The 23055-nt window shown below is 34.4% G+C and overlaps 1 protein-coding gene across 1 annotated transcript in view; it reads right to left on the reverse strand.

The window, feature by feature from the left end:
* Positions 1 to 23055, reverse strand: part of LOC131586072 (1-phosphatidylinositol 4,5-bisphosphate phosphodiesterase zeta-1-like) — a 52662-nt gene that overhangs the window by 20439 nt on the left and 9168 nt on the right. Inside the window, exons 4-9 of the mRNA XM_058852810.1 lie at positions 19131 to 19365; positions 12428 to 12629; positions 10716 to 10860; positions 8717 to 8872; positions 1400 to 1502; positions 1185 to 1199 (exon numbers count right to left, since the gene is read on the reverse strand). Of these exons, the coding sequence (XP_058708793.1) occupies positions 1185 to 1199; positions 1400 to 1502; positions 8717 to 8872; positions 10716 to 10860; positions 12428 to 12629; positions 19131 to 19365 (856 nt within the window). The remainder of the gene's footprint in view (positions 1 to 1184; positions 1200 to 1399; positions 1503 to 8716; positions 8873 to 10715; positions 10861 to 12427; positions 12630 to 19130; positions 19366 to 23055) is intronic.

Below are 23055 nucleotides of genomic sequence, written 5' to 3' on the forward strand. Positions count from 1 at the left end.
AAATCCTGAAAAATACAACTCTGGAGGCAGGCAAAGCCAGCAGCATCACTGGGGTATCTTGGCTGTGGATTCAAATGCTCTCCCACCCTCCCATAAAGCAATACAGTGGGACATCAAGGCAAATATTCCAACAGAGTGGGACCCTGGAAACCACTTTCTCTTCTGCCTGGGAAACATGAGCAGATCCTTTTTGTTGCTGCTGTTTAAGAGTCTGTGGAATTCATTCTAGTCCGTTACATGGTCCTACAAATATTCTTGAAACCTATTGTCTAGAGAGCTGGTCCTTCCTGGTCAGAGTCCATCCTTCCTCAGAATTTTTCCTTACTATTTCTCCATGTCAGTTGGAATGAGAAAGAAGAAAAAAACTTTCAAATCATATAAAAAAAAAGAGACACTGCTTCTCAGCGAGAGTGCTGGGCTCTGAGGAGCACTGCTGGTTTAGCCACATTCAGGCAATCAGAGCATGATGTGCAAGAGTGACTGGGTACACCAGGTGCTGCCTGACATCCTAAAAAAGCTGAACAAGGCAGTTTCAACCTTGATGAAGCAACAGATTTTCCGTGGTAGAGAGTTATAGTTGGTTAAAAAAACTAAGTTCAATTTGACTTTCAAACACCAAATTTTTACACTTTTTTCAGAAATAAAGTTAAGTCTCTGCATGATAAATCTAAAAACACCTCTTCAGCTCCAGGTGCTGAAAAATGTTCCAGCACAACCAGGAATGTGCACCTAATTTAATGCAAAAAAATCCAGAACTGAAGAAAATAGGAGACTTTATCTATCTTAAAAATAGACTGGAAGACCTGGGGAAGAAATGGTTAACTCTGCCTGTTGTCATCAGGTACTGCTGTAAGTGTTCTCTATACATAGTTCCAGGAGAGCCATGGCACCAACAAAACACATCTTAAATCTACTGTGGGACCGAGAGCCTGGGACAAGCACAAGTTTTGAGAGAGGAAAATGTTGAAGTTCAAGATGGGAGCACAGGAAGGGGTTGATTTTGAGTTGGGTACTAAAATGTGGTCCAGTCTGACTTTTCTTATAAGAGTAGGAAAACTCTGAAACCTCGAGCTAAAAAATGTAATTTCCAAATGCACTGATCTTAGTAATTTTAAAGTTTTCTCTTTAAATTTTAAATTAAATTTAAAATATAAATTATTTTAAAATAACTTATTTATAACAACTTTTCAGTTTAGTCTCTATTTTAAGCTAATCGAGTTTCTTTAAAAAAAAAAATCTGTGTGTTCTCTATATTCAATTGCAGCAAAAGTTACCTTTGGTTTTTTTTGAGGTGGGGGTGAAAGTCTATGATCTCTTCTTCTTCTGGTGGGACTCCTTGATGGCTGAAGAGGTAACGTGTCATGTGCGTCGTCATCCTCAGACTCAGATTCAGAGTCACTCAGTTCCTCTGTCTCACCACCATATTCAGCATCCATCCTGAGCAGACCTTCCTCAATTGTTCCAACTTTTTTATTTTTTATCAGAACTTTGAATTTTAATGCCTATAGAAAAGAGGTTGAACAATAGTAACTAGAATTACTTAGGTTTTCATCTCTTGGTGTTATTTAACCAATCTTCAAAGTTGTTTATTAAATATAATGATGTGAGGTTGCAAAATGAATTAAAATAGAGTGAGGCAGAAGCCAAAGCCAAAGAAACCAAACAGAATCTGGGGATCAATGTACACAACAGAATGAGCCTATCTAACACCCTGACAGGAAAAAAGGCTCTCTTCCACAGGAACCCAGATGCTGAAACTATGAAAAGATAAAAGTAGAAAGCTAAGTAAGAGCCAAAAGTGATAGCCAGGCAAGACATAGAAGGTATATTTTTTTACTTATTTTTTTACTTCTATTTTAAGCCTAAATGTACTTCTATGTGTATATACACACTTAAAGATGTGTCTGCTATTCATTTGGAATGTTTTCATCTATCACTAAGCCTGCAGGAAATTTGTTATTTGATTAATGCCTTTGTGCATATCTCTCTGGTGTACCAAATGAAAACTTTTGTTTATAACTTGTGTTATTTTACAGTAGAACCTTATGCTGGTCTTACCTGGCCAGGGAAACAAAAGTTTGGTGATTTTGCCTAAGCAGTTTCTCTATTTTTAAATGGACGTGTATCAACCTCCATAATATGTAATGTAGAGGGAGAAAAACATCATTGAATTATATTGATTCTAACAGCATGGCTTTCATCTATGGAACAGAATCCTATGAGTATATATTTCACTTCAATTTACAAAACTATATTAATAGTAAAGCTTCTATTATGCAGCAGTACATCTGTACACAGGAGCTGTCAGGGAGTAACAGGACTTACTGTCACTCTTGAATAAAGTGATCCACAAAAATGTTCTTTGAATTTCCTATGCTCTAGTGGAAAGGAAGATTACACTACTGGGAGTGTGGCGGGAAGAGGGAACAAAAAAATTCACAATAAATGAAAGGTAACTGAAATGCTGTGTTTTAAGGTATCCACGAAGTAAATATGAAAGGTATGGATAACAGAAATATATAAAGCCAAAGTTTTTTAGTAGAAACCAGAGCCATAGGCAAGGATAGAGACATTCCATTTATTTCCATTGCAAGCTCCATTGCTCATAATCCCCCTATCGCTTCAGATCTCGTGTTGGTAGTTTGCCAGGGTGCCAGTGGAATGAGACATCCTATGCCCAATATCTATCAATGCCATGCTGCTGGAAGGTTTGATTAGTCTCTCTGCACTGGTGACTCAGGATAAGGATGCCCTTTAACATTGCCTTCATTTCTTATTAATGCACTCTTTTTTTTATTTTTCTCTGGTATTTTTAGAAGAGTTTTAATATGATTAATGCTACTCATGTTTTTTAAGAGTTCTGAATTTTGCTTTGCATGTTCACATTTCCCAGTATCTAAAAGCAATTCTATCCACTTTTGATCTTGTATTTTGTTATTCATGGGAAGACTTCATTCTACAAATAAAAAAAAATAAAATAAAATAAAAAAAGACCTGGTATACAAGGGAAGAAAAAACTATCTATGGTTACATTACTGCCTCCTATATGCAAACATAACTTTAAGTAAAAAAAGACAATAGTGTGTGTGTGTAATGATATAAAAATGGGTCATGATGTCAATCAGTCTCTAAAATTCTGTTTGCGAGCTGTTAGCAAAAACATAAACATCCTGAGGTAGGAGAAGTTTTTTAAGGTTTGCTTTGTTTTCTACAAAGGTAACATTCTAAAATCATGGTTCTTTTCAGAAACAGTTACAAAAATACTCCAGAGAATTTGCTATTTTTTGGCCAGAAGCAAATGACAATAATAGTTACCCCCAATCACTGAAAGTGAAACACAGAGTGAAAAAATGGCATAGGCTTTTGTCTGAACTTCACACATCTTCAAAAAAACTTATAACAAATGTATGGTTACAAATTCAGTGACTGTGTGAAATCTGAGTTCTTTAATTGGTAATCAGCACTGCTAAACATGTGACACCTTTTTCTCTACATGTCCAGGTCTTCTAAGAGAGCTGAAAAGCCTTTTAATGAGCTGAAAGTCTGAGCATTCACTATAACTTCTCCTTTCTAGTTTTATTATGAAAGGCAAAATATGTTAAAAATACATTTGCTGTTTACTTCTATAAAAACTGCAAGCATACTAAAAAATTCAAATATGTAAAACATCATAGGACCTCCCTAGAGCATAGTGGGACTTCAAGACTGGCATAAGCAAAAACCTCGAAGTGCAATCAACTAGAACAAATATTTACATAATTAAATGAACAAAACCTTTTTCTTGTGCATTCTGGTTAATGGGATGTATAACACAAATCAGCTGAAGTAATGCCAAGTTTCCAAGATAAAAATCACAAGCACTTTGGATCGGGCAAACCCACCTATTGATGACTACAATTAATGTGAAAATTCAGTGCCCAGAAATGTAAGGAACAAACCCTGGATTTGAGACAGAAGTATTAAAGACAGAATAGCTTCTCCTGTTTAAATTGAGCTTGTTGTTCTCCCTTCTTCTCTCCTGACCAGCTGTAGGTGCTCAGTTAGAGGAATATCAAGCCTTGAAAATCTTGCTAAGTAACAAAGTTAAAATCTCTTCTGAGTTTTACATAATATTCTATTTCAAGAATGATACTGCTGCCTTAAATACTGATATAGGGTTAAGATACAACACCTCCTGTGAAGTCTGACACAGGGAAAGGTTTTGAGACAATGACAAGATTTGTTAAGTACAACTGTTAAAAAAACCCAACACCAGCTATCTTTAACGAATCACACTTAGTGAAGTGTGAATGGATGTCTTTGTGGCAGCCTTATAAATCACAGTTATCATCTACAGATACTTTATATCAATACTGTATACTTATTATACAGATATTTTTAATCAATACCACCAGCAAGGTCTGAGCTCTAGGCAAACAAATATTAATTATATCAGGAGCAGCATTTTAGCTACCTCATAGCAAGTTTTCCTACAACACATTTACCCAGTGAGAAGCACCCTACCCTGAAAATTCCATTTCTGTGTTGTGCTCTGTAGTAGACTTCAGGTAAGTCTACTTACCTTAAGTCTACTTAAGGATAAATAGCTGTGCTATAGCTGAAACTATATTCTACATGGGCAACTAAATCTCTGCATGCATTGGAAATAAGTCCAGATGATTGCAGAGAAAGATGAGATGGTTACAGGTTGGCTCAGAGTCTTCATTGCACAGATTCCTTACCAAAGTTCAATGGTCCAAGAAGATGCCTTACCAAACAAACCACATGATTTTTATACACCAAATAAGCCATTGACCCAAGACCTACCTGGGTAATGATATAAAATATGGCAATGTCTTGTTTTTAGTTATCTCCTGAAGTTGCTTTACAATGCAAAGAAGCTATTAACAGATAATGACTGTCACATGTTTACCACATTTCTGGGAAAATCATGTTCCCTCAAGAGTGCAATGCCTAAAAATAGTGAAGGAATTAGATGAGTCTTCTGTATGTACTCACTACAGCCTAGAGATTCCTGAAATTTTATGAGAAACAGTATGGATTTTTTTATTATTATTTTTGAGGTCATCACCAAGACATACCACATTCTTTTTTTTTTTTTTTTCATATTTTTTGTAAAGAATAGATGCCATAGACTGATCAAAAGGCATAAGAGTGACTAGAAACATTTTGACTTGCTAAGAAACAAAAGTATTTCTGATGCAAAGACTTGGTCAAGACATTTGCATATGTGAATGTGTTGGTCAAAATAAATAGGAATTAATCTCATAAATGAAGCAACAGAATTAGATGTGCTTAATCTTGAATTTCTCACTGAAAACACTCACTGTGTAGAGAAAGCTCTCCTTTTTATACTGAGTAGATAAAGGTGAAGAAAAGTGTGAAGGATGAGTCCTGGCTTATGGAGTTAGCTGGTTTTCCCCATAATAGCAGAATTTAAAATATCCATAGCCCATGAAGTTGTACTGGAGACCTTCTATTGATCTTTCTCAAGGATCTCATTAAACAGATCCTTTTATTTGGACACCACAGGTTTAACAACCATAGGGAAGCCTTGGCAATCCTGGCCAGAAATGCTTCTGAGACATCACAATGCAGTAATTGATCTTGCAGCTGTGTGGTAAACATTAAAGAGAACTTGTAAAATCACAGTAGTTGCCACTTCACTTTCAGTTAATCACACAGCAATATCTCATTCCAGCTTTGTGACAGGAAACCTGCAAATAATAAAAGATTCCTAACTATCTGATATATCTATCCTGTCAGCAGTGTAAGGCAGTTCAATGCTCTACAATGCAAAATAATTGAGGAACAAACTTTCATCAAAGCATCAATGTGCTTACATTCTTTTCTGTGTTATATTGGATGCCCACATGCTCCTTTCAATTGCTGTCAGATCTCTTGAGAGGAAGAACACAGCAGGGTAAGTAAAACCTTATCTCTTCTAGCATCCTGATATTTTCTAAGTTCATCTACAAATTGCTGCATAAGGCACTTCATTCCTTCACTTTCTATCAGCACATCACCACGAGTGCTGGTACAACCAGCAGAGATGTCTGGCGCCCGTCACTGATGTCAAATCTAATTTAATGCAGGACCTGACTCAAAGGACCTGTTATTCCAGTGAAGATTAGAGGGAGTTCATGAAGTCTCTTTAGAAGCACCATGATGGCCAAGACTGGGAGCAGAGAATTGTATCAGGTCTGTCGCTTTGGGTGGCAAAACATCTTCTTGGGAAAGAGATGGGACAGGTGAAGCTTAAAAGCAGCCTCAGTTTCTCATGGGATAAAGTTTGTGGGAAAGAAAGAAGTAGTGCAAAAGTCTTCTCCTTCCTCCATATGTAGAGGAGGAATTGTGTGCTGAGATGCCACAGAATACAGGAATTGCAGGGAATTAATAATATCAATATAGTCAGATGGAAGTGTGAATATATGACTGAAGGCAAAGAATTAAAAAACCTTTAGTCCTGAAATTTTCTGGGGTTTGTTTTTCAGATGAAGCAAGTGTTGGGAAAAGCAGAGAGAGGAAGTGTTCAGTGATCCTCCGCTTTTATTTCCTGCGCCTCCATGTGATTTTCACTTAGAATTACAATGGTAGGAGACATCATTGCAAGGTGGTCCAAGGAACCACCTAAGAGTGGGCGTGTTCCTCATTTTAACCTCCTTCCACACACACACAATCATCTCAGTTGACAAAGGTATAGTTCAAGACCTACTTAAAGAAAGAAGTAGAAGATTGACCATATAAAAGAAAATTATTTCGATGGAAGCCTCCAAAACTCCAAAACCTAAAAGGAACCTGTAATTGTCTAATGTTTCTTTGAAGTGTTTGGAGAAACTATGTGATTTCCCACTTCATGTACCCACAAAATAACCATTCAATTCTGATCTTGAAGAACACTGAGGTGGCTTTTTCCCTTTTCTTGCTAATGCTCCGTCTTGAAAAAAGTGGACCAACAACTTATATAGGTGACAGCTTTTTTCTTTTTCACACTAACTGAGGATCCTTCCAACAAAGAGCATTTCAAATTCATCATTTGTGGTTCTGTAACATCTCTTTTGCACAGCTTGAGTAAAGCAGTCTGAAGACTAAATTCAGAATTTGGTTTTCTCAAATGACAATGAATTTACCCAGGCCTTGAAAATGCACAAGGTCCCAAGCTTTAAAGATGTGATGTCACTAAACTCCTTTTTTGGCTCTTCAAAAAGATGCCAGCCAAAGTCAAGCTTATAACTGAATTTACAAATTCAGTCATAGCTACATATTTCCATTGCTAAGTAAAGTCCTACTGACTTTTCTTACATGCATGATCAGAAAACCTAGGAGAAACAGAGAAGATCCTCATTTGTGTTCATTCTCAAGATAATAATTTTCTGAATTAAAACTTTTGTAATCAGGTGACGACAGTGGCGTTATTTAGGTAATCCTTACACCTTGCACAGATGGGAAATATGTCTCACAATACTTTAATATGTTAAAAGCTCAGGAGAATTAATCTCAGCTGACAGCATTTCCATACATAGACCCAGCAATCCATTTTCAGGCAAAACTCTACAGAGCTGACTCATGAAAACTCTAAGCTGTGGAAATATGAAGTATGAACTCCCTGTATCACAGTAACCATATGGTAAGGGACATATATCATAGAAATTAATATTTTTAAGTGTGTGATTCAGTGATTCCATTTCACTGATTTTGTGCTTGCTTCAGAGGACATATGATCCTTGCACATCTCCTACACTGAATCCAGCCGTGATTTGAGAAGCTTTACAACAAGCCCTCCTGTTTGATAGAGTTTAGATTTTTTCCTAATTGAAAAAACAGTTTTCAAGGCTTCAAAATTATGTTGGAAACCATGATGCAAAAAAATATATTGCTACAATAAAAAAAAAAAAGGGTGGAGAAACATGAACATTAAATATTACAACATTGTTATGGAAATATAAGAGTACGGTAATACTTCAGCACATCTTCTTGCACAGATCACTTCAAAAATATTTTTCCTTGACAAATCCTTAAAAAATTATTTTAAACACCTTTTGTGTGTTGTTTTTCCTTATGGCAGTGCTTCCTTCCCACATTTTCATTTGCATTTTTTTAGCTACTGTAAAAACACAAGGAATAAAATATGGCTATACTGGCAACAGCGAGAAGCTGAAATAAGTATTTTGTATGTGTGCACGTATTTGTGCTACAAAAGACTTGAAAAAAGTTTTTGTCCTTGAAAGAAAATTATGTGCAAAGACTGGAACAAAGGAAATGTATTTGTTTTAGTTTGCAATAAAATTTTCAACACCCATCTAATTGCCTTTTCTGACTTCATGTCCCAGGGGTCTCGGGCCATCCGCTGAGAAACGCTGTCTGAGGGAGAAACACACTGAGAAAGAGAATGGCTTTGCAGTAGCAGAGGACCAAAAAAAACCTCCATCATCACTGTTATTGGCAAAAAATGTAGGCTCAGGTTTCCATTTCAATAACATGCTTAAATTTCAGGAATTTCCTTCAATTTAAGCAACAAAAAAATAAATCAGCAAATAACAGATGTATTTCCATGTGTTTTTTTGGTGCAGTTTAAATATTTTTGTTACTACCTGAAGTCTATTTCTGACACAGATGTGATCCATAAATTCAGTCCCAGAGGACTGAAAAAAAAAAATAATGAAGAACCCCACCATCATTTCCATTTCTTTCACAGAGAAAAATGAAAACTTATTACCTCAGGAGAAGGCAGTTCAGTCATATCTACTGCACCACCAATTGGTGTAGTGAGAAGTTTGTCACCTAGAATACTTTTCAAGCAGTCTGCCATTACTTCCTGCTGTTTAGGGCTGCAGTGGTTCTCCAGAGACAGTATAACTGGATAGGCAGATGACTGGAAATATAATTTTAGGATTTTATTATTAATAAATAAAAATATGAATAATTGCTTTTCCAAAATATCTTACAAAAGTCCCCTTGGCCATCTGTATTTACATTCATTTTCAAAAACTTCAGAATATAGATCACTTGTTCCAGGTTAGTAACACAATAAAACAGGTAACATTTGTGGAAAAAAGAAAGCACAATTGAAGAAGAAAAAAGAAATGCACCTTCAGAAAGTTAAAACAGAGCTAGACATATATGAAAAAAGGACTGCTTTGTTTTGGTTTTAAAAGCTAAAATCAGATTCTAAAATTAAAATTGAAAGCATAAATCAGAATTAAATGTCTTTTGCTTTAGTTTATGACAGATTTTTTGACTACTTTTCAAATAGTCTATCAAGACTCTGATAGTCTCCCCAAAGCTTGTTCAGAAATTATTTCCTTTACATGAACAAGCTATGGATATTTTTTATTTTTGATAATACCACAAACTTTTCTAGGGACAGTATACACTTTTCTCATCACACTACTCAAGCAAGGGTAATTGAGTAAAAATTAAAGCTAAAAGGTGAAAAAGAGAAAATTAGTAAAAATTAGAGAAGAACTCAAAAGAAATGCATCCATCTAGACTTATAAGTAAATCTCATAAGTTGCCAATAATACTGGTGGATACCAAAAATATAGTCTGAATGAAGTCTTTGCTCAGGCAGAGCCTAAATTGTCCATAAGGAAAACACCATTTTATGTTTTTCCTGTCTTTACATTTGTCTCCTGAGCACTTGCTATTGACTTTTAAGAGAAGAAAAGCTCAGCCTACGTGGACAGCTGGTACCAACCATGACCTGTTGTGATTTTATCATCTCATTGGCACTTGGGCTTGAGAACTGAAGTTTGAATTAGAGTTAAGCACAATATGCTGTGTGTTAGCAAGAAGAGGAAAGTTTTATCCAGTGGGTTTTGAAAAACAGTGGAATAAAATCATGTTTTTAATTTCACTTTTAAAATCAGAGATTAATTAAGTTTTATATAGAAAACAGAAAAAAAACACAGCTTTGATTAACACTGAGAAGGCTATAAATACATATGCATGAAAATCCACATAAATTTATGATTGTGGATGTATATATTCATACACATAATGCTGGCCTGATTCTGAGATTTATCTTAATAGTCATTCAGCACTTCCTTTGAGCAGGAGTTTCACCAGAAGCTTATACAAAAGCCTGAGACGGTGCAAAAACTCTCCAGATTTCAGTGTTTTTCTAGAGATAGGTAAAAGGAACTTTGCTCTGATGGGTCACCTGACCAAAAAACATCAGTAGCTGCTAACATTTATCAGTGTCAACATTCAAAATCAAAAGAGAGGAAATGGAAAACAAAGTCTCAAACTCATCTATTATCTAATATTTTTGTCTATTTTATAAATTCACACAGAGGATACAAGACAGACTCATAGCAGCAGAAGAGTAAGTGACAAAAAAACCTTTAAGGGATATAAAGAAGGAGGAAAACATCAGAAAAAATCTGAACTAGGTCTTCAATATAGATTCAGTCCTTGTTTAAATTATGTCAGGTGAGAATTCCACCTAACAAGCTGAGTGAGATCACCTGAATCCTTTGCACTAAGTTTGGTTTATATTCATTATCAGGAAAAATGATTATGATTCCTTTAACTAGATTTTAAACTACATTAAGAACAAATAGCACAATTGCTCTGCAATTAATTTTTAAAATACCCATTGCTCAGTTGCATTTTTTTACCCTGGAGAATTTACAAGAGCCATGTCCCCACTTAGTTAAAGCCACCATCCCATTCTAACCAACTCATGTATACACACACAGATCTGTACGTACCATAAATGCATACTTGTCAATCACATGAATTACAGAGCGAAATGGAATTTTGCTTGTTAAAGTGTGACCATGATACACAATAGGTTCATTGTTGGTGCCATCCCAGCAGTCAATCTCCAGGCAACGGCATCCTTTTAACAGAGCACTTCAGAAGAACAAGAGAAACAATTTTGCAGCCAAAAGAAAGATAGCAAACTTTTTTATACAAGTTGCTGTGTTTCTAATTACAAGCACAGGGATTAATTACAGAAAAAACACCTCATTTTCACCATAAATAGAAATCCTACAGAATTATATGAGACAGACATACTTTCTGTTTCTGCCTGTTTTAGGTGTGTGTTATTTAATAAACTTTATTAGACCTTTAAAGAATATGGGATTACCTGCATTATCTTCCTTAAAAGGCTAAAAATCAAAGATTTCAATAAAGGAATTTTAGAACAAAGGCAAATTGCCACTTAAAATAAAAGAATAAATATTTTCAATGCTATTTTGTGCTACTATTCCAAACTTGCTTAGAATTTTGAGAATCACTATATTTAAAAATCTATAGTACTTGGAGAATCAGGTTGCACTTGGTCTTTACATAAAACAGTTCCTCTCCCCAGACCACATTTCTAAGAGTGCTAAAGTTTCTGAGACACCCTGACTTTACTGCTTTAATCTGAATATGTTAGTGTCATCCCTTAAATTCTTAGGTTTCTAATATTTGACTTGCAACTAACTGAAACATTTCTTATAAACTGTTTTACTTAATTACCAAGCTGTCTTTTACATCCTGCTTTTCACACATTAACAATATGTCAAATATGCCTTTAGCTGATTTTAGCATTTTCCTCACACATACAGGAGATAAAGAGAGAGGGGGTTATACCTTCTTTGCAATTACTTTCAGCAAGGCAGCATTAACATAATGGAATTTTAAATACTGTTAGAAATTCAGTACTGTTTCTGATGGTTGCAAGTCACTAAAGAACATCAAGAGAGCAACCAAAAAAAAAATTACAAAGTGTTCAGATAGATGATGATTCCTGCTGCTTTCTCTTCATTAAAGTAGTACAAATAATTCTGGACACATCTCCTCCTAATTCTTAATACATCCTGCCCTCTCAGAGTTGCATTTACTACACAATTAATTTCTTTCTTCCCTGTCTTGGCAATAAGGCATCCTGGTCATCATCCTCTTGGAGTCACACACTGCACAGGTTCCTCTCCCTGCTGCCTACTTGAATGCCCATGTTTTGTTGTTTTTGTTGTTTCTAACCTGCCCACACTGCAACATGCACTGAACACAGATACCCTTGACACAGACATACTCCAACACACATCTTCTACATTGAACAGATCACAGCTTGCCCAGGAATTTTACATTTCTTTCAGGGAGTTATTTATTTTTTGCATGGCACGTTGAGATTAAAAACTGATTTAATCGTGTACTGTACAATATACTATAGATTCCATTTGCTGCAAGGTTGATTTTCTGAGATGTAAGTGAAAAAAATAGATTGCTTCCAGACTATGAACAGATGGTTTGGCAAATATCTTGAAAAGTGTACACACAAAATAAAATACCACTCTCATTTCAACTTGTATCTTTGATGGCTTTGTCCCTTATTTCCAAGTAGGATTGTATGTGACTTAGCATTAATTTAAAAAAAAAAAAAAAAAAAAGCCAAAGAAAGTTTAAAATATTAAAAATTATGTCTATATACCTGATATAGCCCCATAAGTGACTGGGTCCCATTAGCTGGTCAGCTATCAAGTAGGTGTTGTGAGAAGATGAAATAAAATAGTCACATAATGGCTGGTTCATATCTTGATAGACGGTCTTGTGCTGGCTTTTAAATATTGAACATTCGTCTGAGTTCATGTATCTTATAAATCCTTCAAATGACAACTGCCTTTTCTTCCTCACTGAACAAAAACAAAAGGAAAAAAAAATAAATCTCTGTTGTGAAGCCACTCTGATGCACTTTCTGAAATTTTTAATAGCCAATTCTGAACACTGCTGAAGGTTATACAGCACAAAGCTTTCCTGCAATTTTAAAATTCATACCAAATGTATAAACAACACAAACATCAGATACGTGTGACTCTGGAGCTGAATTGCTGTGGTTCAAACTTCTGAGAGGAAAAAAATGTGTTTTGACACTTTTATTCTTCTATGGACAGCACTAAGAAGAATTTTCAGTAGTCCTAATTAAATATAAATAAAATATTTGTCATTTACTTTGGAAAGTAACATGCCAGACAACGTGTTAAGGGAATCTTCTCTTTTAAAAGAACCAGGATTGTTCTCTAAAAAGTCAGAAATTCTCAATATAATCTTGCAGAAACTATGACTTCTAGCACCAAATGTCTTTGCCAGGGGTGGAAAATTCCAAATAAATATTGATCAAATCATGTTTAGAAATATTTGAAATAAAAATAGCATTGTAACCAAAGAAATAACTGTCTACACAGATGAATTGCAAATCAAGCCTATTACACTACTATATTTATAACAAAATGAACTAATTGAGTCCATACCAGTGATAGTCATCCCATTTGTTTTGGTTTTGACTGATTTAATGGCAAACAGAGCCATTACACTGCCAGCTACTGCTCTCAATGTCATGTTTGTAATGCAGTCATTTTACAAATGATATAATCTCAAAAGTTAGATTTGCTTCAAAATATAGTTTGAATTAGTGAGGGATTTTGCTCAGTTCTTACTCTAAAATAATTTTATTGTCACCGTTAGGCTAGCAGTTAACAATAAGTAAATAATCCAAGATTATTTTATGTTAATAATAGTTTAGAAGTCGATGTATACAAACTTGGGGACTGGAAATACCAGTAGGAAAACCCCCTTTTCTGCCCTGGTAATTCTTACTGCAGCTATAAGAATCAGAATGTACAAGTTAGAATTGCAATTATCCATCTTTGGTGTGTGACAGACTGGAAGTTTTACACCTGGATGAGAATTTACAGAAAATAATTGTTTCTCAATTACACAGGTCTTTGAACTAGAAAACTTGCAATGTTTTACAATGATAAAGAAAAACAGAAGGGCATCCAGACATCAAACATGCATTCACCCAACAACTTATTCCTAACAGAAGTCTTTCTGAAGTTATTCTTCCAGTCTTCCATTGATGAAGAATCCACAGACAACCCAACAAAAGCATTTCAACTGCTAAATAACCTTGTTAGGAAATTTTTCATAATTAGGAAACAGAAATTTACCCTGAAACTTCCTTGCTGTCCAAAATATTTGTTCTGTTTGGTATTATTCCTCTCCTCTTTTTTCACACTTTTTCTCCTATGAACACTGCTTTGGCACTTCCCACTTTCCACTCCTTTCCTCAAAAAAAAATCCAATCCAGGGCATTTTCTGTTTCAGATTTCTGATAATTTTCGTTTTTCTGCTATCCATCTGTATTGTTAATCTTTCATAGGAGAAAACAGGATACTATTTCTTCATGGAATGTCCTGACAAACTGCAACTCACTTTTACCATCTTAGAAGGGTTTACGTATTTATTATTTTCTCCTTTTTTTTTTCTAGTCACTGACAGTGACTAGTTCTTTAGATGTTCCCTTTCTAAAACAAATATTACATTTGATCTTTTCCAGTCTTTCAATTCATCATTCATTTCCCCCCTGTTTTCAAAAGTAACCTTTGACTTGTATTAGTCAAGCTTGTTACAATTTTCTAAGAACTTGGATTTGTCAACCTGTCTTCACTGACCTGATTACATCATTTAAGAAGGTCCTACCCTGTTCCATCCATATTTTTGACTATCTTACTCAGATTAATAATATTAATAATATTACAGAACCGACTGTACTTATTGCATCGGGAATTTCTTTGGTCTTCTTTTAGCTGAGAGATTTGCAGGATGACTTCTTGCAGCCTTGATGACTCTTGAAAAGTGAATCCTATAGATTTATCCATATGCACGTGGTATATTGTTCTATACTTGTAACAACTGGATTAAATTTCTACTGTCTGGATCTTTAAAAAACATTTTGAATTTTTTCACATTACTCAAAACAGAATACACTCATCCTGTATGTTTTGCCTCTAATGAATTACATGAGCTGTCTGGATTTCATTTTGGATTATTTTATTTTTCATGGTCTATAGATTTCTCTGAGCAATTACAAGTAGAGCTAGTAACTATTTGTGTGTGTGTGTGTGTACATCTTTTATGTTCTACCTTTTCTGCATTTATTTATTAAATTAGTGAAAAAATACTGGCTTTTCAGTCTTGCTTTTTTTCTGAATTATTTATGATGTTTTCCTGGCTGTTCTTGTCATCGACAAAAGTTAACTGCAATATTTTCAAGAGAAATTAATGTTCAAGCAAATATGCTAATGACCATAATCCCCAAAAAATGAACATCTAACATTGTTTTGTTAGTCAAGATGTAAGCTCATAGACTTCAGTAAAACATTCAGCTCATGTCTCCAATCAACAGACTAAAAATCTTTGTATTTTTACAGAGCTTACATTTCTGAGGAATAGCCCAGCCATGCTATTTTCTGACCACTTACAGACATTTTCTGCTTCTACATTAAAGGAAATGGGAATTCATCTCCATAACTATTCCACAGTGAAAAGACTTTCATCAAGACCTTACATTCCTCCCCTGGAGGAACCTCAGTCTTTTTCTCCATTAGGACCTTTTAGCAGTAGTTAGTGTGCACACACATATCCATTTGTTGTAGAAAGGGAAGGCAAGAAAAGATTTCTGCCTTCTCGTTGCCTCTTTTTGTTCACAAAGTTCAATGATTTCTTTTGTCTTGCCCTCCTCTTTTGGATAGTGTACAATTCATTTTATTAACAATATTCCTTTATATTGTTTGGGGTTTTTTTAAATCTGATTTAAGATAAAATTATTTTTCTCATTCCTCCTGTTAGGGTAAACTCCAGCTCTGCCATATATACAAATACTGTCATATCAGAGAGGAATTATGGATATTTGAACCTGGGTATTTGAAAAACTTGGATTACATTATACATTATTTTCAGAGTTTATTACATTCCATTTTTCTTATTTACCTTGGAATTTCTTTGAAAATGTTTCTCTTCAGAAAGAAAAAATGGAAAACTATCACAAGATGTTTGTTGCCCTGAAGGCCTTTAGAGTACCCACAATGAGGCAGACAAAACAAGCAAGAAATCACTCTGCACTGGCCAGAGCCTCCTGCAAGACCCATTTCCTCCTGAAGGGACTGAGTACAACCTGCAGCCCTGCCAGGGTCTGGGAGAGGTGTCTGGACTGAAATAGAGACTCAGGAGTGGGGAGGAGAAGAGCCTGAACGGAATGTGAGACTAGGAAATGTGGAGAGAGAGATGTTTCCCATGTTTTTAAATGTATGTGAGTGCTCTTTGCTTCCAGAGAGCTAAATGAGTAATTAAATGTCTATGGTACTTGGGACAGAGAGAGTGGAGTGGGTACAGATACATTTGCTGGGAATTTTAGGGGTGAACTCATGAGAAATACTTGCAATCACAGACAAGGGTTTTACTCTGCTATAATGGAAGGAGGAATCTTTCAGTCATTAAAAGGCAGAAACATCATCAGATGGAATTTCATACTATGAAATTTGACTACATCAGTATGAAACATTCATGCTCTAAGGGAACAGTAAAGAGAGAAGTATTTCCTTGACTAAAGTTATAATACACTTAATTCTTTTCTAGTCTCAGTTTATATTCTAGGGAGGCTTTTTCTCCCTTACCCACACTTACAACTGGTGCATGCTGGAATAAAGTATCTATCTGAACAGCAGTTCAGTTTTCTAAGGGTTTATATCTCATAATCACCTTGTCTTGAATTTTTTCCCCGAGACTAGACCTTTACACATCTTTTCATAATCTGATATATTGTGTCTCTCAAATCCAGCCACAGCCATTGTCTTTGTTGAGATTTTTAAGCCATCTTTCTTACTTCACATGATTTTTTATGAAATCTGTGGGAGTTTGGCAGAGATGTCTCCTTTATTAAGTTTGATTTACCTTGGCCAATGGGATCAAATGCTCTCTTCTGTAAATTTATGCTCTACATTCAGCTCTGTCTCGCATACATCAAAAATCCAAAAAAAACCTTCACGACTGTGTGCACTAGGAATAAACTGCGAATGTTTTTTTTTTGCTTCACAAATACATTCTGGATTACTCAAAGTCCTTGTCTGACAGATGCACCAGGCTTATATTGTTATTTACAAAGCAAGCTGGTTTTTTTAAGACAGGATTGCATTTTTGCCCTGTTTTTGTATTGCCTAGCAGGAAAATAGGCAGGAATAGAGTCCTTGAATGGCTCTACATTGTAAATAATACTGGGATGCACTTTCTTATCCTCACTGTGCCTCTAATCCTATCCATGTAAATGAGAAGAATTTTTTTTAAAAAAGACATATATACCAAGCTTAAAAAAAAATTATTTAGTTAGCATGTTTTCTTTAATCTCATTTAATGAGTTGAGTCTTCTATTCAAAGCTAATAGTAAAATGGGAAGATAATGGAATGTTTGGGAAGAATAAAACTCTCATTGGGGTGCTAGTAAGACACAACTGTCAGGTGTGAATCACATATTTTGTGATCAATTCCATAGAAATGGCTCTTTCTACCAAAAATGCAAGGTTTTAGCGCACACGTGAAAAAACCTGTTAGTGTAGTATTTTGACATTAGGCATCTAAATTGTATAACAAGAATGAAAGATTAGTTTATTCCATACTGTCCTGAGCTAGCTACAGTACCTACAGAGAATAAATTCAAAGTTATCTGGCTCAATAGCTTTGAAAATCTCTCTGCAGAAATGTTAGGGATGCACTGGATGCTATAAATGGATTTATTTAAATTAGATGTCAAATGTAGTCATTGTTTTCATCCTAATCTTGACATAGCAGTGCTATCACATTTATGAGAGAATGGTCATTACTATTAGCAAACCTGTCAATCAAATGTCAAAGCCTGGCCTTTTCCCTTTTTGTAAGACACAGGGAGGGCAAGGGTGACAGATGAGTCCAACAGATCATCCTGATGAATAATGTTCTGTAGCAAATTCAGAACGACACTTACACAAAATGGTCTATCACAATACCATATGAATCATCTCTCATGTCAATCATAACTGGAACTTTTCAAGAAATATGTTTGAGTGGGAGTATGAATTCACTCAAAGGAGCATGAACAATACAGAGGTTATTTTGTTCAGCGAGATTATTTCCAATAACAAGACAAACAAATTTATCACAGGTGAAGAAACAAACAAGAATTTGTCTCAGCATCTGAAATTTCAACCAGACATTAAATTAAACCTATAGAAACTTCAGTTGATATTTATAAAGGTGTTTTCTAATGGACTGAAGATTATTCATTGTTTAACTGTGCTATAGATTTGAACTTTCCCATCAAAACAGGTAACACAAAATAAAAGGAACCTTTTAAGCTGGTAATTTGAACAATTAGTAAACATTAGCTCCTCTGAAAGAGCAGAATATGTTTAATAAAATACAGTTAAATTTGAAAGGCAACCTTAAAGAGTAAAGGCATAAGGAGTCACATGTTTTTATTACTGGACAGTAAGTGCCTCTAAATGAAACACCCAATGTTCTTCTGTTTCTCATTGAAAAAGTGGCATTTTCCATTTTCTTCTTCCACCACAGGTCACCATAGAAAATCCAGTGCTATTATCCCAGAAGAAATATTTTCCCCTTGGGTTTGTTTTTCTTAACCACTTATCAATTCCACCCGTTTTCAACGACTGGGAACCAAGGAAACGAAAGAATTGAACATATTCCACTGAATAAAGTAACAGCTTGCAGCAAAATGCAGTTCTATCCTTTTCCTAGCTGTAAATTTTGCCACAAGTTGAAACCAGTGACGCTCAGCAGAAGTGTTACACCCCAACTTGAGGCACCTTTAAATAGGTGAAGAACATGTTACAGATTTATGAAGCCCTCCTCATCTCAGCATTCTAGTGATTCACAAAAGGTGACCAGGCACCTACAAAAATTTTCCACAGTGCCCCTGCAAGGAAGTCAGAAGGACATAAAAGTCTTGTCTGAGGCCTTGAATTTTCACTAAGTGACTCAAGGGAGAGAAGACAGTGTAACGAGCAGAGAAGAAAAATGGTAGATATGGACTTTAAGAAAAACAAATTGAAAATGGTTTGTAATGAGCTGAAGAACAGAATTTGTAGAAGGACTAGAAATAAAAAGATAAAGAAATGACAGAAAAAAGAACAGAGCAGAGAAAGGAGGGCACCATAAAAAGAAATTAAAACACAGGAAGAAAACATAATAAATAGATGAAAAGACATGCTTTTAAAGAAAGAAATATATGAGGTTTAGGACAACACAGTCATTGAGAGAAGCACGAGAAATAAGAGCTAGATATCAAATAGTTAAACTGTACATACCTTCATCAATGGGTTCATACTTCATAATAATTTCTAAGGCAGTTGTTTCATTAGCTTCAGTTTGAAATTGTTCTTTTATAAGAAATTTAAGGAGCTGGCTGTCAGGTAGAATTTTGCCATCTGTCGAGTAAGCCTTGAATAGTTCTTCAAATTCAGGCCTGTGTACAAGAGCTCGATAAATTGCTCTGAAGTCGTCCATGCTAATAATATTTCCTGACTGTTTGTCAATAGTTTTCTGAGGGAAAAAAGCAACCAAAATTTATTAAAAAAAAAAAAAAAGAAATTAATGAAACAACATGCAATTATACAAATTATGCACCAAACACTCTTTTATAACTGACCATAAGAGTGAGCATCATAGAAGAATCCTCAGGCAACAGTGACTACAATCAGATTACACTCCTCAACTTTTAGATGACACTTTGTGTGCTACAAATATTTTATGTAAAGTAAAATGGACCATATGACACAATTAGCATCTAAATAAGTGCAATAAATTTAGATTTAATGCATTTTTAATATTCAAACACATTGTTGAAAATCTTTAAAATGCTATGCATTAAAATAAATGTGCAGCATAAAACTTATCAAGTGGAAAATATATTTAGTATAATACCTCTCCAACAGCTATTTACACCATATTGTAAATACTGTCAGTCAAATTTGCACACAAAATCAGCAACCAGTAATCTTAAAAATGAAATAAGGATGACCAAATTACCAAGAAATACAAACCTTTCAACACTTCAATAAACGAAGTTTATTGTTTCACAACAAAACAATATTCAAGTTTGAAGACAAGATATTTTGTAAGAACCTATGACACCATGTTCTAATCTTAACAAGCCAGAATGTTTAACTTAGATTAATTATTCACACTTTCAGAATTCTTGAATTGTAAGCTTGTTTTCATACAGCTTACAGAATGTTACCATAGTAATTAATTTATGTGTTTCAGTATAAAAGTCACTAGAAAAGTTAAAAGGCCACAAAAGAATTTGAGAAGAATAATGCTTTTTTACCATTTCTGCTTTTTACATTTTTCACAGGTTTAACAATTCTATTTTTCCTTTAAAATTTTCTACTTAAAATAAGTAACTGCATATATATATATAAATAAGCATAGAAATAAATATATGTCTTGCATATATATAAACATAATATATAAAAATATAAATATAATATATATAATATATAAATATAAATTGCATTTCTATATAAATATAAATATAAATATAAATATAAATATAAATATAAATATAAATATAAATATAAATATAAATATAAATTTATTAAAACATTAATATAATATAATATAATATAATATAATATAATATAATATAATATAATATAATATAACCATAATAAGATATAATATGTAATACGTATATTAAGATATAATAGCATATATATAATAATATATAACATATATTCTATTATATAAACTATATACTATATACTATGTATATTAATATTATTTATTAATATAAAATATAAAATATAGTATATGCTATATGCTGTATATTGTATATATGTTATATATTAGTTAATTATGTACTGATTAATTAATTAATATCAATATAGAAATATAAATGTTTCTAACATTTTAGCCTGATTTTTGCTTAAAACCTGCCAAATCAAGAGAAATCTTCTGACAAAATTGCTCACAAAAACCACAAATGGCAATCCACTGCCTCAGTGATTATGACTGTAAACTGATGAAAATTCTCAGTTGTTGTCTCCTTAAACTGAGATGCCAAAGACACCACGTTCCAGCATCCAAACATCCAAACATGGCCCTTACTATGGCTGCTTTGGCTTCCACAGAAATGTCTAGAAGCAGGAAATTGCTTACTTGAGCTCTGGCTGCTCTTTGATCAAGAGATTGGATTACTGCTAAATTAGATTGGTTTTGAAGCCATACCATGAAAGCCAAAAGTTTAAAGATCTGGTGCCAGTTCCTTCCTATGCAGTAAAGTTCTTTCTGCACTTCTGAATAAGTACAATAGGAGTAAAAATATATTAAATAACTGAAACGAGTACAAAATTAAATTTCATGAGGAGTTCTAGTGAAAAAATCTTACAAATGAGTACTTCAGTGTTTGCTTTGAGTTTGCAAAAGAGAATAATAATGATCATTATTAACAGAAATCACCAGCAAGAAAATATTTCTGTACAAATGCTAATTATACACATTTCATTACTGCTGAGAAATTCCCCATCTAAGGTTGATTTCTTCCATCCAATTTTTAATGTTCTTAACAGTGCTGCAAATTTGCTTATAACCATTAAGCAGGAAAAGAAAATACCAACTTCTTTTGAAAATAAACAGTCTATCAGGACTTGGAGGATGTTCACTTAGTTACTGGCACAAAGAGAAGCTGGACAAAAAAGTAAAGTTTCTATTTTAGCTGCCTCCTGGTGAAATACAGGCAATAATACTACACAAAAGAACTCTTCAAATTAAAGTGATAAAAATCATGTCACTATAAAAAGATATTGTAAATTTTTGGGGTAGATTTTTATCATTCCTATTTTTATTAATGCACATCAAATTTTTGCTGTTCAGAAAAAGAAGAGACAAAGTCTTGAGAGAAATTAGATGAAAATTTATTATTCCTTAAAACCTTAATGTTCATAATTCTGATACTGCTCAAAAGAGTATTACAGTAAAATAAGCTCAAAGAGAACAGAGAAGAAAAAAGCTGATTATTCCTTAAAATTAGCTTTCTATAAAATGTATTTTGCTATGTAGAACCATTAGATTAACTGCTGATGTGCAGTTAATTACAAAGATGTCAGTAACATCCAGAATGCTTTGGATTTTTACATATTGTTTCGCTGATGAAATATTTGAACCCCCCAAACTACTGAACCCCTGTAAATCTTTCTCAAATAGCATAGGGCACCTAACAGTACTGCTATAAATAACTAGATCAGGCTATTGGGTATAATATGTTGTTAAATACAACTAGATCAGACTTCTTCTTTGCAGGTCACTTCCCTCAAATCTCCTTTTCTCTTCCCACAGCTGACCATCTCTCACATTCCTGCCAGAAACCAAAGTAGGGGGAAGATAGAGGAAACAACGAGAAATATCTTTAAGTTCTCAAGAGATCCTCTAGCTTTGAAACTTTCTCCATGCAGTGAAAGTTCAAAAAACCACAGGAAGCCTCTTCAGCCAGGGTTGAGCTCATGCTGCTGGTTCTACCTTGGTTTGAGAAGGCAAACAATGAGAGAGGAAGACAGGGTGAGGAAAGCTTAGTGCCTTCCTTCTTATGACCTTTCTGACTTGCCATAGTTAATTGTCTCTGCCAAATCAGGACAAAATTTGCCAGCTGGTTGCAACATTCTCAAAAGAATCATATCTATAAAGGTGAAAGTAAGTAAATATACATGTATTTATATAAATATATATATATATTTATATATATATACACACTTGTTTTCATTCCCTTAGGGAAAAAGCATTACCAGACAGATGGGGTTTTTTGGGGGGGAAATGATGTAAAGGGAAAATCTTAGATATTTTGAGTCATTACATGAAGAAAATATGTATCCAGTACTCATTTGTTAGTATTTGCTCACTGAGACAAGATCTGCTTGGCAGTAGTTTGCTTGCCTACACTAAATGAACTTAAGTCCAGCTTCTAGCTGTATCATGTCATCTTCACAGAAATATCTTAAAAACTGCCACCTCTCAAGGCCAAATCCATTCCCAGGGAGTTAGAGAGCGATTCCCATCCATTCAGGCACACCTCTTAAATATTACAGGAGAGGTATAGTGGAGAAAGGAATGAATGTGTGCTGGATCTAAAGCCTGGACAGCTCAGAGAAATCCCAATTATCCTCCTGGAAAGAGGATTTTGAGAAGATTGCTCTCATGGCTCTGTCCAGAATCAGACAGACATGTCTGGGCTCATTA

Source organism: Poecile atricapillus, chromosome 18 (assembly GCF_030490865.1).
Source record: "Poecile atricapillus isolate bPoeAtr1 chromosome 18, bPoeAtr1.hap1, whole genome shotgun sequence".
Lineage (NCBI taxonomy): Eukaryota > Metazoa > Chordata > Aves > Passeriformes > Paridae > Poecile > Poecile atricapillus.